Below are 19,000 nucleotides of genomic sequence, written 5' to 3' on the forward strand. Positions count from 1 at the left end.
CACCCAGAAAAAGGTTTGAACGAGTTAACATGTTTTGAATAATCTATAATGCGGATGTCGCGACTACCGCTTTAGGATTCTATATCATGCCTTTAGCCATCAGAGTCCTTTCACCGACACTAACAAATCGTTGTTAAAGGTGATTTGATTACAGTATAAAATGTAAAATAATTGCATATCAATTTCGCAGAGCGTGTTAAAATACAAAAAAAAAAAAAAGAAAACGTTACGACAAAGCCTGTTCATTAATTATTTCAGATATGGCCAAAAGCCTAAAGGTCAGCAGTTAACTGGGAATCGAGTATCAGATTCAGTTTGGTGTGGGAAGTGGAAGTGCCATAATTTATGGACTGGCGCCCATTTCATGGGCTCTTGTTTCCCGGTAAATTATGGCCCCTGTACGTGTCCTTTTGTGTCCTTGTGTATTTTCTCTGCGACTGACAATGACACTGACACATTTGCTTGTTTTTCCTTTCCCTATTTGTCGCTTTAATGTCAGCATCCATAATGTTTCAGGAGCGAAAATGCTCTCATTAGCTTGCTGTCGGAATTGAATTAATTTATATAGTAGCCAATTCTGCTAATTAGTAATATGCACACTAGCCATACCAATTGTTGGCTTTTGGTGTTGTCGATTTGTGTCGGTTTTGTGGTTGGCTTTGCAATTTTCAAACCACTAATTAGTTGTATGATTTGACAATGAGGTGAACTTTGATTGCCTTTCAGAAATTTTAAATACAATTTTTTTCCATATTACCAATATGTATTCTGGTCAATATTGTAGTTCTGCCTTCGAAAATGTATAAACAATTTGCCCAAATGCTTATCTCTAAATGCTTGTGCACGCAGTGTTGATTGGATTTGTCAAGATTAACACAAAACGTTGTTTGAGACATTGTTTATGTGCCAGCTTAAGTTTTCTTTTTTTTGTGACTTTTTGCTGCAAATTGTCCGGATTCTAGTCGTTTTTTTTACACTTCCGTTTTAATTAGGCGAGAGAGCTTTTGGCCAGATTTTCTATAAGCCCATCGCCCAAGCACTTTACCTAATTTATCTTTTCTATGGGACCCCTTGGCTCGGCCATGTTCAATTAATTTGACCCAATTTCAAAGAAACAAAGAAACTGAGAAACTGAAAATGAGAAAGCTCATGGCCTAACGATTAATTAGAAATTGTTTTCGGCTTCATGTTTCAGGGAACTTTATGGTAAATGCTTCAACGCCTTGGAGCTATGAATAGAGTTCGCCGTTCAAGCAAATCGATAATTGCTTTGGTTAAACCAGAGATTCACAAGCTCAATTACGGGGAAATTAAATTCAATGAACCGCACATTAGTCTCCCAAAATCGATGTTGAACTCGATCTTAAAATGTTGCTTGGGGACTAATGGGAACTGGATCAAAGCTTCATCATTGTCAGACAATTTTGCAATATCTTTAATTAATTCTCTGTGACACAATAGCCGACATCCATGCGATGAGACGTTGACATCTCCAGGAGGAATTCCGAGCGTTTATCCTTGTTGCTAGAAACTTTGACAGACAGGCGCGCCCTACCCGCCCACATCCACCCACATCAGGGGCGTGGCACCACTTGGCCACGTTTTCGCAAGAACTCACGTCCACTGGCCCGCTGACTGATGATGGGCGGCGTATGATTTATGGACCTTGGGCTCCTCTTTCTAACCCGACATGCGAAGAATCCATTCGTTTTTTTTGTCCCAAATTTTTCGTTGACATCGAAAAAACGTTAACTGCAGTTGGCTTATAAACGATGCGAAAAAATTTGCCTTTTTTTCCTTAGTCACCGATGACCTTAAAACCATCTTTGCCAAGCTGGAAATACCAGCGGAAATTGATGGAATGTTGGATCAGGTTTGTGGGGTTTCACCGAAACTGGGCAAATTTGGTTTTAGTTGGAATAGAATAATAGGTGGATAAGTGAAGGGGTAGTGCATAACCGAATATTAAATAATTTTATTACGGGGTTAGCAAGCTATGGTTCACTAAACGTTTAAGAGATTTATTAGGCACCAAGTTTTCACTAATTGTCTAATATTTATTAATAAAAAATGTATTTTTCAGTAGCAAAATTTAACTAAAATTAAAGTTTTCAAAAAAGGAAGTACATTTTTTAAGGTTTTATTTACAATGTTTGTTTTAGGCTTTTGAGCTGATCCATTATTTCCTAACAGTGTAGCTTAAAAAACAACGGAAACCGCCCTGTTTTGTATCTCTACAGACTCAGAAGGCCGATAAAAAAAGGACATCTGACATTTGCACGTCATTTCGATAAGGACGAAAAGAGCATGGGCAACCAAAGAGTTGACAAGTGTCAAGATTCCCTTGCCATTGTGCGCCTAATTAAATAGCAAACAATGCCAGGATGCAACCGAGGTGGCCAGAGTACACGAGTCCTTTAGTTGCAACTGACATTGCATGGCAGGGGTCTGCTTTCATCAGCCGTGCTCCGTTGAGCCCAATTACAATTGCGGTTAGAGCTCGACCTGAGTTGCCATACACAGAAATAAATGAAAAGGATTAAATCAGCAATCTTCTAAATTATAATAATAAATCAGCAATCTTCTAAATTATAATAATATTACTTAAAGTATTATAAATTGTTTGGAATTGCACTTGATTATTGATATTGAAACCTCGTAATAAAATAGATTTTATTAGGAAGGCTATGCAACGTAAATATATTTAATAAATTAACAAATATATTAATTCATAATTATTTATTAAAATATAGTAAACTTTCCAAATAAGTAATTAAGTTGCTTGTTTTTTGTAAAAATTATTCCCAAGAATCTAAACTTCAAAAATGTATTTTAAGTCGCAGGAGAAGAGGATTTATTTTAATACTTAAAAGTTGGATTTTTTTTGCTTTGTGTACATATCTTGTGTTATCCATATCGGCAGGCAATTCGCACGAAAGTGCTTATAAAGACATCCGCTTTTGTGGTGAAGATTGGCACCATTGTCAACACTTGACCAAACAGTTTGCCCTGTCGGTATGCGAATTCCGGCCTGAATATGCATGGGGCAATGTGGTAGACGGAATCTCGTCACTCATGCATTATGCAATCGCTGGCATCATCATCACCATCATCCTCATCTCAATGGCGGCAGTGACAACAATGCCAATGGTGCTGGCTTTGACGGGTTTAACTAGCACAGAAATAAATAGGAAAAAAGTTGGGATTGCAATTTCGAAATTGCACTGAAAGTGGAGCCTTTTGTGTAAAAGTGTGGGTGCTTGCCTTAAATCAATTTGAGACATAATTGAATATAAAATTGATATATAAGGGGAAAATCCGGTAAAAGATTTCCCTTCGAAAAAAGTAAACAAAGAATTGCACTGCATATCCTGTGAAGTAAGAATGGCAGAGGGTTGTCCTTTTTTTTGGAGTGTGACTGTCTATCCTATTGGTTTGCCTAACGAGTGTATTCAAATTGTTTTTATTCTTACTAAAATAGTTTTTAAAAACACTATTTTTTCATAATTTAAATTTTTTTTAAAGTTTTTAATTAAATGGTTTTAACGATAATTTTTATACATTTTTGTTCTTTTCTTATCCTTGGAAAATAACAATTTTAACCACGAAACTTGACACTGCATTCATTTTACATTTTACGTAAATGGTAGGTGCACTTGATGAACTTATGAAAAGCTTTAATTTAAGGAGCACAGGATACCAGCTCTAAATTTTAGTACTATTTTTATAAAAAGGAGCAGGATATATAAAAAGCTGTATTTAAGCTCATAGTTAAACAAGAAAGTTATTGTCAACACTAACACATGTCCTTGTCAAGAAAGCTTTTTTCAAAACATAGTTCTTTAAAAGATAACTTAAAATCCTTGTTTCCCTTTTAATATTTAAAAATAAATCATTATTTCTTTAATTATAAATAAGTTTGTTTATAAGCCTTTTAATATTTCAAATTACATATTACTTTGTTCTTAATGTTAAATAAATTAAAAAAAAAAAACAAAAAAAAATACAATTAAACAAAACGTTTTCAATAATCGAAAAGCGAAAATGAGTTTAACTAATTCGATTAATTACAATTAAATAGCACAAAAGCCAAATGAGAGTTATTATCACCATGGAAAGCTTAATGAAAACCAATCGAGCATGTTTCAAAAGGTTTAAGCGAAAACAGCAACACAAAAGTGGTGGCAGTACCAAAAACAACACAATCACTAGCAGGAACAACAATTTACAAAAATGACCTCAATTTGATTGTTTTCAGGAAGTTCAGCGATGCGTGTGTATGAGTGCACGATTGCATGTGTTGAAGGCCATGTGTTTGCAGGTGAAATGCATGACAAATATTCAATTATTTTCCATTAAAGTAGAATCATTGATATAAATGAAATTCTGGTATGCGTAATTAAATTGCATTTGATAAGTTCTGGTGCAAAAAAAAAGGTTTTTTGTTATCCTAGTATGTCCTTAGAGCCGAAAAATTCTGCAGAGATTTACTCAGTATTAAAATCAAAATAAAACTAAAATTCCCAAAACTTAGGTAAACTGGTAGAAAAAGTCTTAAAATAAAACCTTTGTTAAAAGTAAGTTTAACTAAAACAAATAAAAAATTTTTAATTTTTCGAATTTTAATTGTGACATTGAATTTGGAGCTTTTAATTAAATTTCCGCTTATTTTAGATATTATAGTATAACATTTGTTGTGGTCCGTAAATAATGAACATCAATTAAATATGCACTGCATAATTCAGACTTTAGCCAACATTATCATCAACGCAGAGGAATTTCCATTCATCATAAATTCCTGGGAAAACCCTTACAAAATATTTTACAATAATAAATAGCATTGCAGAAAGCAAGTATGCAGCAACACGTAGTAAAAATAAAACGCCACGACAATGAGAATGGAGGCACAGATGAGGAGGTCAGAGTTAAGGCACATTAGAGTAGTGGTCCAGCCATTGTCGGATCCTGCAAAGTAGTCGGGGAACTGACAGAAAGTCAGTCCCCTGAATGCATGCGGTTCATGGGAGCGGACAAATACCGGGATTATCATTTATTCACAGAAAACACTCACTCACATGCCGCTCCACATTCGTTCGAGTTTCCCCTTTAGGTGAGCAACTTGGCTCCAGAAACTGGCAGCTGGACAAATTCAAGTTGAGGGTTTGAGTGGGGGAAGAACTCTAGTTAATTTCATTAACATAGGTGGATTCATTAAAATGTCTCTAAGTTACTTCAGAACATCCTTAATTTTAAGGAACTTTTCTTTATTTGAGTTACATTTTTCCTATGCATGTGATTGGTGGTTTTATTTTAAAACATAATATTGAGGTAAGATCTGTTGAGGGCATATCTATTTCGAAACTTTTAACAAAATGATATCTGATAGTTGGGAGAAACAACTAAAGCGATTCTTATTGTTTCTCTTTACTAATATGTCACAAACCAAATTTTTGTATAGTTTTTTCCTTAGAAAGTTCAAATGCTTTGACTTTATTCTTTGTTTTTTAAATTTTAGGGACATGTTTTTGTTAGTTATTTTATGTGATTTATTTGATTTTAATATTACAATACTCTTGTCTATTAAAATGCTAATAAAAACATTTTTTATTTTATTAATAAATAATTAATTTAATTATTTGATTAAATAAAATAGCAGAGAATTTAACCAAAGGGTTAACACAAATTATTCAAAAGATAATATCAATTTCGACCATCCGGGACAAGAATTTAAACTCAAATTCTTCAGTGGTCAGCTTTTGGAATTCCCCCTTTTTCCTTGCTTCTTTCTATAGGGGACTTTCGTTTCGAGCATCACGTAGGCTGGGCGCCTCCCAATTACTGCACATACTTTATGGGCATCACCAGTAGTCTACGGACGATGAAAACTTTCTGCCCCAAGCCCGAACATACATACATATTTTATAAAATTTAATGCAGCTGATAATAAAATGTGCACCAAGCGGGACACAAACACACACACGACGAGGAGTGATGTTTGTGCCAAAGTGCAATGCGCATAATTCATGTACTTAAAAGCGTTAAATAGAATGCCGGAGGAGAGTGACCGGAATCGGGGGTAAAATCGGGGCTGATATGGCCGTCCAGTAATAAGCCTAATATGTATGTAAATTGTGGACCAAAGGGGGCCAAAAACTGTGGCAAATTGCCGGCCAAAGCCAACTCGACCAGCCTCCATCTCTGGTGTGTCAAAATTTATGAGGATTGCGTGACCTTCGTGCAGTTGTGCGTGATAAATCAATTTCATTGCAATTTGTAATTGTGTAAAATGTATTTTCAATTGGCCTAGGGCAACGCAGACAGAAATGGCTGCTTTCGTGGGTTTGGGGCGTGATGGGATGGCAACGGGGACGGAAATGCATGATTTTGGTCACATTTCCAATTGTCAATGAGATTTCAAATCTCCGAGATTTATGCGTTGCAGTTTCACCAGCCGCACACACAATGAGCGTTTTGTGCGCTGTGTCAAGCAATTTCTAAGCCATTATATATGCACCACTGCCACGTCTCGGCTGCCCGTTTGTAAATTTCTGTTTTTGGTTTCATGATTTATGCACGGCCGCACCAAAAGCCAAAACCGAGTCGGCCCACAGCCACCCACTTAGCACAAAGACTAATTGCATTTGGTTAAGTTTAATCCAAGAAATTTAGTGGATGAATTGAATCGGCTTGCTGTTTGTCGTTAACACGACTAATTTGATCAAAAGTTAAGCCATGAACGAAGCCGGCTGTGAAATTGTATTAAAACAGCCTATTACCGAGTGGCACAAAGTGTGTTGAATTTACGTTAAGCCCACATTTGATTTTTTTTTATTTAAGCTAGATTTACCTAGCAGCTGAGACTCAATTTTATTCTTGTCTTTGCCATAATTTCTGTTGACAGCTAAACACCTAAAAAATGTGGATAGGGGAATGCTGAAATGTTTTAAAATAAGATGCAAAAGCAGAACAAGATGAATCTTTGTTTCAATTGTAATCAAATAAATTAAAATTTTTACAAACGGTTAGAAAAAGTTTTGACCCTAAGCCAACCAATAATAATAAACATTCGTCAAATATGTAAGAAGAATTTGCTATGGTATTTAAATATGCATATTTACCATAGTTGAACTTATTCAAACAGGTTCATCTCTCAATTCAAATGCTTGTATTTCATGAATTTACCATAATTCAATCCAAAGTTATGCCCAATTCATTATTAATTCATGCAAATTATGTTTAGTCAATGCAAAGCCCTATGGCAATTAAGCTAATATTAAAAACGATAAACGATAAATTCCAAATAACCAAACTAAACAATACAAAAATGAAAACAACAACTAGTGCTAGTCGAGTGATTTAATCTGCATCATTAATCAAGGAGCATATGCTCTGATTATTCCATTGTATTAAACTCACTAAATTTCTAACTAAACAAAAATAAAACGAACACAAGTGCACCTAAACACTCTCGCAATGTTAATTTGCTCAATGGGCTTTGATAAAATCGATAACGCAATAAACGCAAATGAATATAAATACCTGTAATGCCAGTAAATAAACAAGCCAAAAATTGCTCAACTTTAATTAACGAATTTTGTGCACGCCATTGGAATTGCAATAATGACTTTTAAATGCACCATTACATTTCCTGCTATTTAATAACCATTGAATTCAGGCCAAAAATGCATAATTGGGCAACAATAAAATCTTAACGTCAGTTAAGTCAACATATTTATTGCAATAACTTTAAAAGGGAATTTAAAATACTGAAAATGCTTGACGAGTGTCAACTTACCCTCAACAAATTGTCAAAAAAGAGACATTACGCCAACTCACATTAAGAATTCTGAACTTGGAGAAAGTACCTATTATGCATTCATCACAAGATTCAAGTTAAAATAAAAGGTGATCCTTGAAACTCAAAACATTTTAAAGTAGGAATAAAGTTCCTCTAAATTAATTTTTGCGTTGCCTATTTATATTCACATGCTTTGATGCATTTCAAACTTCATAAGATTTTCTTGCTGACTTGCTGCAGCTAAACTTTATCTTTTTTAATATTCATCTCTCACTTGCTTGGTTTGGCAAACAGCAAATAAAATGTTTGAAAAAAATTTGCATAAGTGCTAATTTCCTAATAAAAATTCAAAAGTAAATGCAAATCGTGAGTGGCAGTCAGAAAGAACAAAGTCAAACTGTCAGGGCACAAGTCTCTCGGTCTATTTATGCATGAATGAAATTCAATTTGCATAATTAAATTTAAATGCATGGCAGTAGCTTAGTAAATTCATAAATAATCCAGCGCTGCACAGATTACATCAGATGTGAAACGAGCGAAATCAAATACAATTCAAACAAATAAGCGCCTGATGTTTGCTATGACCAAATTATGCAAACTAAAATCTGATAAAATTGAAATACAAAAATGAAATGTTTGACAAAACTTTTTAATTGAAACTGTGCAATAAAATCTCTTGATTACTCAAAAAAAAAAAATGTATATGACAAATAATATAAGCTTTATAATGTTTCGGGCGCAAGAGTGATTGTCGTTTGCTGGCAAAAGTCAAACCATTTAGTTTGTCTAGCCAGAGTCATTAGGTTTAATGGCCTCCAGGCATGAGTTGGTCGGTAATCCTGTGTCCTATCTACCCACTCCTTATCCCGGCTAAACTTTTCCAGAAGTCAACTGTTTTGGCCAACGAAACTTCACACATTCTACGCACAGTGCTAAAGTCATAAAAGAGTTATTAGGTTTAATGAGACTGTCAGCCGAAAAAAATGAGTTCTTATAACTTGTATCCAACTGTTGAACAATCGAACTTGACACTTGCCATATTCTCGTGAAACAAAACATTCAGTTATCTATTTGTATATGTACATTAAATTGCTTTTAAATTTGTATAGCTCGGTTGCCATTTGTTTGCCGTCCATTGTGCCGTAAAAATCAATTGACCTAATTTTGATGGCTTTGAAATTGCATTTTTTTGCATCACACAAAATGCTATTGTCTGAACAGTATTTAAATAATTTTATGTGACACTTAAAGGATTTGAAAATTGGTTTTTGTTATATTTATCGAAGCTCAATTTGCTTGCCCAAGGCTTTAAATGCATTGAATCGTAATTATTTTAAATATTAGTTCAAGCTTAGTTTAGTGGCCTCGTTGCGCTAGAATATAAGTAAATAAATACTTATAATTATTTTCAATAAATAAATCTCTCACAATAATCATTTCATATTTGACAAACACATTTACACATACGAGATTAAATGAAATTTAATAATTATTATGAATTATAAGTCCAATGCAAAAGTACTTTAATTACACAAAATGACAAAGTCCTTAAACAAAGCGCGGAAAGCATGATGTAAGCTCAATTATTGCATTAAATACTTTGGTGACCAATTAAAAGAGAATCTCAATCTAAGCGGACTTAATCCACTCAAACTTACATAGAGAATATGCAAATATTTATTATGGAATTTGTGCAAGTTCAAAAAGCTATTCATTTAAGTTGATAAGCAGGAATGTGGGTTCTTTTGTAATGAAATTGGCAATTATATATTTAAGCTCGGCATCAGCTCAGTTGGAAATATTTAATTAACCAAAGCGAAATATTAAATGGAAGTATTCTTACTTTAATTGCGCACAAAAGCGATGTGGGACAGATCAATAAAGGAATTGAAAATTTGGCAAGCTTTTTAAGCGATTTAACATGCCATAAAATACTCGTAAATATGATGGTCAATAAATACGATAATAAAATGTTTTTCAGGAAAACACAACTATAACACAAAAAGCTCCCCCGGGTAAGAAAAGGATATTTATATATGCGTGCAGATATGTGGATATATGTGCACAATGGACCCGCATCAAGAAAAGGAAACCATTGAAGCAATCAGGCAGTGGAAGTCCATGACCACAGTTACTGCATTCCGCATTCCGCACACCACCCAAAAAACCCGGCTCCTCTATTCGATTATGATAAAATGCCTTTAGGTGACCACAGCATGCAAAAGTGGGGTGAATCCGGGGACCATGAAGGATATTCGAAGAACCCAAAATAATAATCGTGCGCATAAATAAAACATTTTGAAATCAAGTGGTCGCCCCTTCGCCAAAATCCCCCTCGCATTTGAAACGAAACGAAACGAAACAAATAAACAAACCAGTGAGAAACGAGAAAGGACAAAACCGTTGTGGATGAGGAGAAAAAACTGAAATTGAAAGTCAAGACATGAAATATTTATGTATTGTGGGTTTCCCGGAAAGTTTTGTGGGTGCGTTGCCATCTTGGCATGTTTGCTATTTGTGGTTTATATGCCAATAAATAAAAACCTTTGCCCTTGCCCAAAACAACACATTTTAAAGTGTGTCCGTTTCGATGCCCACTAAACTGTAACCAAGAGGACCCACCAATCAGCCTGGTCTGCTCGGCCACTTCCCAAATGACCCACACTCGGGCAAACAAATTGTTAGTTGAACTTTGGCTCTGGCCAAGTTCCCTCTTGATTGAGCCGTTGGTTTTTAAGGGTATTCATCCACCCCTCACCACTTCACGCTCACCGCCTTGTCAGCAAACTATTTGCACTTGGTTTTGGCCATTAAATTGCATAATAAATGTATCACAAATTCCAGCTCTTGGATATTTGGTTATTTTTAAAATTTGTGGTTGCCGAGCAGGAGATTTAAATGCTAGAAACTTTTATTTTATCCACTTCACACAAGTGGACTAGATTGGATGACTTGTTTGGCATTTTGAAGTGGAAAACTATTTAATATCACTGAAATTTTGTCAGTGTGTAAAACCGTAGTTATAAGTTACAGCGTTAGAAAAAATTATTGTTGTTACCAAATGCTTTACAATAGAATTATTATTAAATTGACCCAAATAATAATATTTTAATTAAGCAAAGCCAAAAAACATATGAAATTTATAAAATTGTTTCCGTTATTAAAACCATATGCATTTTACAAATCGTCTATCCAAAGGATTTCCTGAATAGCCAACTATAAATTCAAAATCCAAAAAAAATTACCATGCGAACAGCAAAGAATTAGCAATAATACATAAGCAATTTCCTGCATCATTTGTCCACCCCGTTAATTCCGTGCCAAAGTGCAAACAGTCTTTGTGAGCTTCGGAACCAAGGTTTCGCAAACACAAAAAGCCGGCCAAAAAGAGCCAAAATTCTTTCCATAGAAAAGTTCTCGGCACAAGGACCCGTTAAGAACTTAATCAGGAGCTGTTGACACAGCCAGGTCTATTCAGGCAGGCCAGACTCTTGGCTTCCATGACACTGGCTTTCTTAAAAAAGATTCCGTGTCCTCGGGGCAAATATGCTAAGTCCAGAATGGCTGCTCAGCCGCTTCGAGATCGAGCGGTAAGTTATTTAATTTAGTATAAAACAGTGCAATATATATTATGTTTATTCATGGCCCCATATACCGTAGCCAGCCGAAACTCATCCTTAACCTCGTCCTCATCACTCTCGTTGGCCATTCTGGTGGCCTTCTGGCCTGAAGGAAATGAAAAAGTTTAGGCCCATCTGCTGCTTCTTGGCCTCCTCGTTCAATTGCCACCGGCATTTCTGGCTTTTGTGCTCCTCTGCTGCTCCTTCGGTGGCGCCTCCACCCTGGGGTCTTTGAGTTTTCACTTAGGCTTTTTGCATAATCAAGATAAACGATAAGTAAATTTATCTTTATTAACAAATCTTTAACGTGGCCCAGTAATTTATTTGCGGTTTCGGCCGGGTCGGCCTCCGTCAGACGAATTTCCACCAGCGGGCCTTTTTCTTATTTGACTGACATTTGAAATTGAGTTTCGGTCTGCGGTCTCACTTCCATTTAAGCCTCCTTCGTAAGGTCAGAAAGTCTGATTTGTCGGTTAGTAATTATAGTTTATTCCGCCGGTCAAGGAGGTAGTTCTCCTTGTTTAGATTAAATGTAACAATTTGTGGCGAATTCTTGTTAATAATGCGAGGACAAATTGCATTTTTCAAATAGTTTAAATAATATTTCTCCCAAGCCAAGGAGCTCACATTTTGAGATAAAAAATAAATACATATTATTGTTTTTAGAAAATCAATCATATCATATAGTTAATAAAAATGTTTAGGATTTTTAATTGTTTTAGAATCTTTAAGTTTTAATGAATTTATTTTTATATATAAAATAGATTCACAATTTTTGATGAACATATTTTAATTTACACAGTTTACCCAGTTTAACATCTAATAAATATGTATTAAATATTGTAATAAATTTATAGTATTGTTAACAACCAAATCAACCGTTAATAAAATGAATCAACTTATTTAAGTTTATTTTGTTTACTTACTAAGTTTTTAGACATGTTTGTAATATACGATATTTAAAAGTATACTATTAATTGACTTATTAATTGATTCATATGTCTGCAGCATGATAAAGTGCTAGAATCATCACCAAATAAATTTATAAATATTTATTGATATTCCCAGAGAATTCGGCCAGTGTCGACTTTCTTGGGTAAAAGTTGATTTCCTTATTCCCTAGTATTTGGTGGAAACTGTTCGGCTGCAAACACGTTTCGCGGAAACAATCATGCTTGCAATAGTTTCCTGCCTGATTGTAAAGCGATTATCTGCCCTATAGGTATGGCTTAAATATGTGTGTGTGTGTCTGGGTATGAGTGTGTGTGTGTGTGTCCGGCAGGAGTCCTTGCTGCTGGCAGGCGACTCCTGGTCGGGACGAAGCTCCAGTTCCCTGCCACGGCATAAAGGATGTGCAGCCGGCACACATGACTTCCGTCTGATGGAAAATAAAGAAAACGAATTGAGTGCAGGACAACGGCAACGTGGTGGGGCAAAAGGAGCCGGAGAATGCGGAGGAGAGGAGCATCCTAGAATGCCACTGATTAAAGTCAGTCGGGGTAAGAAGCTCAAAGAAGCACAAAAAAAAAATGAGGAAACACGGTAAGCGACTAAAATAGCTTTGGTATTGGTTTACTTTGGCTGCACCTATAAAGTAAATAAGGAATTCGAGATGCAGCCGGCTCTGAAAGGAGCTAAAGCTCCTGCTAAAGTACCCATAGCCCAAGCAGCAAAAGCTAAAAAGGCATTAAAGGATTACGTTGTTTGGAATTTACTATAATGGGGACATCGGCAAACTGCTATCTAAATTCTCCGCTTGCTGCAACGCGGAATTTATAAGGTAAAGGTAATTGATCCACAAAAGGAAATTAAAAACGATGCCGATAAGGGACAAGAATGTTTCTATCAATATAAATATTGATTTATTTGCTATTCAAAATAACTTTTCATTGGTTGATTTTTCTTACCCCAATTGTAAGAGTTTTCCATTCTGATCACTGTTTTAAAACAAACGATTTTTACTTTGTTGTGTCAATTATATCCAAACAGAGTTGTCTGTTAATCTCTTTCAACTCCCACAACAAACAGTCAATTTCAACAGCTTAATTGTTTATCGTTATCCACTTATTCGCGGCTCAAACGCCACCTTTTCGTCTGGCAATCAGACAAATAAAACTTCAATTAATTGAATATCAGAAAGTAAAATGCACACGATTCCGGCCAAACAATTTTTGTTGCCTGCAACTTTCGGACGAGTGGGTCGTGAACATAATAGCCGGCTGGAATTCGTCATTCGGGACATGACTTCGCCAGCAATCCGCTCCAGACAAAGTATAAAGTGATAAGACCCCCGGGGAAGGATGGAGGGCGTGGCTCCAACTGGGCAGGAAACAAGCGAATCAAGCCATATAAAAGTTTTTACCAGCACAACAATGATAAGTACCATACAGCCACACGTAAAAAAATAAGTACCATATTTATAAAAAAACATTTATAAATATATATTGTGGTGGTTCTTAAATCAAGAAAACTAAAACTAACTAAGTTTCCATAAGCTTTGATCGTTGATGAGCCATTCTAAAACTTTGATATAAATGTAAATACAGAAAGCATGTTTTTCACATTAAAAAATTTTTTTTTTTAATTTCTCAATGGGTTAGCTCGTAAAAATGGTTAATGGGTCTAGAAATCTGAGTGATCTTTCTGCAAATCAATTTTTCTATGTCTGTTCAAAATAAAATAACCAAACAATTTTTAGAGCTATACCATTCTGAAAAAATCCTTTTTATTTTCTGAGTGCTGTGTATGTGTGTACAGCATGTGGGCCACTTTTATTTGGCCGCAGCTAATTGTTTTTCGTTACGCTACGCATACCAATGCATTTAGCCATCGACCAGGACCATAACTCTCGAGTGTTTTATGGCCTCACGCACGGCAGGAGCAGGACAATATCTTGGGCCCCAACTTCCTTACCCCATCGCTTACACTTGCGCCATAAAATAAAGCATACACGGGATGCCCAGTAGTTGGATATTTATTAATGCCCCGGTCGCCAAACGATAAATGCAATTTCAATTCCACTTTCAGCTCCGATTTCCAATCAAAATTCAATCTGTCAAAAGCTTAAAATCTCATTTAACGCTCTTCGTGGTTCATTGCCGATTTAATTGGCTTCCAATGGCAGATTCAATAAGTGAGCGAAACCAAAACACAATTTAATTAATCGAAAAGTAGTGAGGAGTAGTAGAAAAAGGCCCGCAAATGTAGCCATGTGCTTTTTGGCTCCTCGAAGTAATCCAGAAACAATAGATGACATAATTCACATGTCTTTGTTCAGCCATTGTCCATTACTGGCTGCCGCATGCCTCGTTTACTCCGGCTTCACTTCTTCCATTCTTTTTGGCTTCCTTTGTCCGGAATTTTTTGCCGCTTTTCCATGCTTTTCCCCAACCCATGTGGGTGGCACAAAAATGTTTGTGAAATGAGCCGTAATAAGCTGAAAATGCCTTATGGTTTCAGTCGTTGCGTCCCGGTGAGGATGAGAAATTTGCTTTGTGTGGCTTATTATGAGTTTAACGGAAATTAACTTTATCAACTCGAGTAGTAAATTATGATACTTGGTTACGTATCCCTATTCTCCTTATTTTTCAAGGAATTTAAACCTTGTGACTGCATAAAATTGCAAAATGTTTGGACTTTGTTGCTATGAAATAAATCCGTTTGTTCACATATTATATTTTGTAACCCTTCACATTACCATTAACTGCAATTTTAATGAATTTTTAGGAAAGTTAAACAAAATATATTTAGATGTACTTTTGTATATCAGTTAAGGGCATCTAAAATGGGACATTCTAGGGTTTGTTTCTAAAAAACACCTGGATATTTTCGACGGGTCGACTACCGTTCTGGGTCCGCTCGATCTTGAGATAGGGCAGCTTGAAGCACCAGTAGTTTGAATACTGAAATATTGATAAGTTAATCTTTAAAACATAAATGAATACTTAATGGTCTCAGATTTGTTGGGCTTTAAAGGCAAAAAACATTGGCTGTGATTTTGATCTTGAGCTTAAGTATTTTTTTAAATTATAGTTTGCCAGCTTGGAGTTATTGTAACAAAAAAGAATATCAAATTCATGACATGTTATTCAATAGTAAATGATTCGACAGATTTAAGTAAAATAATCTATTTAAATTATTTGTTACGGCTGCAAGATATTTTAATGTAAAATCCTCTCTTGTGGATAAACCACTCTTTAAGAATGTAAAATTATTTAAAAAGAAAGCACTAACCATGTTCTGATAGACCTCCCTGAGTTCCGTGCACTGACTGAGGATCACGGTGATGGGGTAGTCGAGATTTTCGCTCTTACGGATGCGGTAAATCCCCTGGAGGACCTTCCAGCTCAACTGGGGGCAGTCGATCAGGTAGATCTCGTAGAGACCGGGACACCGGTGCACCATATCCAGCACCTGGTAGTCCTTGATGTCGTGGCAGTTATTCAGTGCGATATATTTCTGAACCCTTGGCAGCGCCAGCTGGCATATCTCGCGATCGCAGAAGTCGCAGTTGGAGAGGACCAATCCTCGCATCCGAATACACCGATCCAAGCCCACATTCTTCATCCAGTTGGGATCCTGAAAGCCACTGCAATCCAATTGGATCAGCTCCACGGAGTCGGGTCGTTGGGACAACACGATTCCCAGGCACTCCAGCGTTACTTGGACATCCTTTTGGCAGTGTGTCAACTCCAGCAGACGAAGATCGTTCAACTTTAACACCAGTTCTTTTTGGCGGGCAAATAGTCCCACGCAAAGTGAGAAGTCCCTCAGCTTGTGACAATTATCGATGGACTTCAAGCTCAAGGTGTCACAGTCGAACTTGAGGAACAGCCTGGTCAATTTCTGACACCGCTCCAGGAGACCCGTGAGGGCAGTTTGTGAGATTACGCCATAGAGCACCAGCAGTTCCAGGTGCTCGAAGTGTCCGATGAAGTGCACCTGGATGTTGCAATGAGCCTTTAGGCGTCGCACATTTCGCATCAGTTTGGGCAGAGCGTGCAGTGGCCACTGGGCCATTACCTTTCCACCGACGGCATCTCCTCCGTCCAGGTGATTAGTGTTCCTCACCTCCGATCCGGATCCCTCATCCATCAGCAGAAGTTCACAGCGTTGCACGGAGTTTAGCGACTTAACACCCGCGCGCTCCAAAGTATTAAGGTTATCCTGTAAATGTAAGGTTACACAAATTATTCCGATTTTATTCCAATCGATTTAACACTGTCACTACCAAACTTGCTTACTCTAAATTACTATTATTGGAATTTATACACCTGAGGTTAGAGAGCAGTTAATTAATGTTGAAAATTATTAAATTATCTTTTGTAAGTGAGAGTGGGTCAATGAGAATGCGGTCAATTATTCAAATTCAGATTCTGTAACCCAGTAACCTCCTTTAAGGAAAAGAAAATCGAATGTCTATATTTTCAAAAAATATTCAAGGTAATCTTTGTGCAATTAATATATTCTAACTGTTTAAACAAACATTTTTAAATGTTGTTTGTTTTTGTTCTAATTTTTCATATAAGACAATATGACATTATAATTTACTCTGCAAGGGTTAAATAAATAATAATAGCTTAAAAAAATGTATATATATTTAACATATTAAAATGGTTTTTAAGATAAACAAGTCTTATTTTAAACAACACATCTTTGCGGTAAATTGAGTAAAATATATACGATATGTGTTATACAAGTATTCTAATACATAATACCGGCCTCACCTGCAGTTTATTGGCCACGAAGTAGACGTACTTGAAGTGCTCCGTCATGTTGATGAGTAGGTGGTTCTGGGCCTCCAAGTTGAGCTCGTTGTGGAGCGTTCGAAAGTCCAGGCGTTTGCGGGTGATGCGCCAGAGGGCGGAGCAGGCGGAGGGCAGGAGGCGGAAGGCGCGGTAGAGGACGATCTGGTCGGTCATGTCCAGTTTCTGGAAGACATTCTTCAGCTGCTGGAACTCGTCGTTTTCCTCCACCTTCAAATGCTCCGATGGGATCACCAAATCGCTGTCTTTGTTTTTGACTTTTGGTGAACTGTTCTTATTGGCTCGCAAGCCATCTCCTATTTGGAACTTAACCTGCCTCTGTCTTCTGTCTGGATTCTTCGGCAATCTGGGACTGGAACTGGACATGGTCGCGTCGACTAAACCTATACACTATACCTATAAAAAAGGAGTAAAAAAATGGAGCCCCTTTGTCTTTAGTGTACTGGTTTTTATCAAACGAAATTTGGTTGAATTATAAATCCCAGTCTCCGTTTTTGACCTATTTTTTTCGGGTAATTTGTTAATAATAATTAACAATTTTGAATGTACTTTAATATTAATTTAAATTAAAATCATGACAATACAAAACAATGCACAAGAAGGCACAATTTCTTTTAATTGGTTATTATAATTACTTGAAAGGGAAATTTTACCAATTAAACTTTCCTTTGCGAGCGCTTAATTGTTGGCGTAAAAACTTTATTGCAATGTTAATTGTGCAAATTATGCTGCAAAAAGGAGCTAACAAAACCCACGCACACACAAACAGACATGTTTGCCGCAACAAGCCCTAAACAAAGGAAAATATCAAAATGCAGAACATCCCAACAACAAGGACGTGGGAATCCTGGCAACAGTAAAAACCACATGCCAACACTTAGTGCCCACCACGTAGAACGGAGGCTGGCGTTCAGGATCTGGCTCATATTATGCTTAATTATAAGCGTATATATGCACAAAAGGCTGCCGCGCTGGCCAACAACAATGTGGCTAGTAGCTGACCTCGCTTAGCTCATATTACACGCCAGTCTAGTCCAAAGTTGGCCAGAACGGAAACAAAAAAAAAACAACAAAAAACACTTACACACACGTCGTGTTTTCGGCCCTGTAGTGTAACTGCATTGACCAAAAGTTTGGCGCACCGAAAACTTTCCGCTTGCCTTGCAGCTTTGTGTCAAAGCGCAAGGCACCACCAACAGGACCAAAATCAGGAGCAGGACTTCTGCCATGTCTTCGGCACAGTCGCACAAAGTTTTGTGGCTTGGCAACGGAGCGCCTTCCTTTCGCCTTCTTATCTGCGTGAAAACACAGCCACCGAGCAAACACCGAAACGCTATTAATGTTTGCTTGTTGATTACTTTCTGGTCACAAACAAAATCGAGCGGACATCTAACTGCGAACTGCGATTCTTACAATGGGGTTTTCATCACCAGTTTGGGATTTTAGAAATAATATAAGTTTAGTGGGACATTTAAAAATTAAGAAAAAAATGTGAAAAATAAACATCTAAAATATGACAATGAAAATGTACGTATACGTTATGATCGAACCAAATTTACGTGTTTTTTAATACCGTAAAGAACAAAAAGACTTAATTAATTTAATTTAATTAAAAATGCCCATAACGTGTTGTAGTTAATTATAAGCTTTATTTTGAATCTTTTTAAGGTATTATTAAAATTTCTTAACTTTAAAATGGTAAGATTGTTGAAAAACGAGTTCTTCAGATCTCTTAAGACTTAGACCCCTTTTAAGTGAAATATTTATCAAAATCATATATGTAATTGCCTTCAATAAATGTTAAGTTTAATGCACTT

The 19,000-nt window shown here is 36.3% G+C and overlaps 1 protein-coding gene across 1 annotated transcript; it reads right to left on the reverse strand.

The window, feature by feature from the left end:
• Positions 1-15,137: 15,137 nt before the first annotated feature.
• Positions 15,138-17,635, reverse strand: LOC108038447. Its single transcript, XM_044460099.1, has 3 exons — positions 17,145-17,635; positions 15,652-16,584; positions 15,138-15,320 (listed from the first exon to the last, which is right to left on the reverse strand). The coding sequence occupies exons 1-3, from the start codon at positions 17,547-17,549 to the stop codon at positions 15,213-15,215; spliced, it is 1,446 nt and encodes a 481-aa protein (XP_044316034.1). The 5' UTR covers positions 17,550-17,635; the 3' UTR covers positions 15,138-15,212.
• Positions 17,636-19,000: the final 1,365 nt, after the last annotated feature.

This window comes from Drosophila rhopaloa, unplaced genomic scaffold, assembly GCF_018152115.1.
Source record: "Drosophila rhopaloa isolate 14029-0021.01 unplaced genomic scaffold, ASM1815211v1 contig_2, whole genome shotgun sequence".
NCBI classification, from domain to species: Eukaryota; Metazoa; Arthropoda; class Insecta; order Diptera; family Drosophilidae; genus Drosophila; species Drosophila rhopaloa.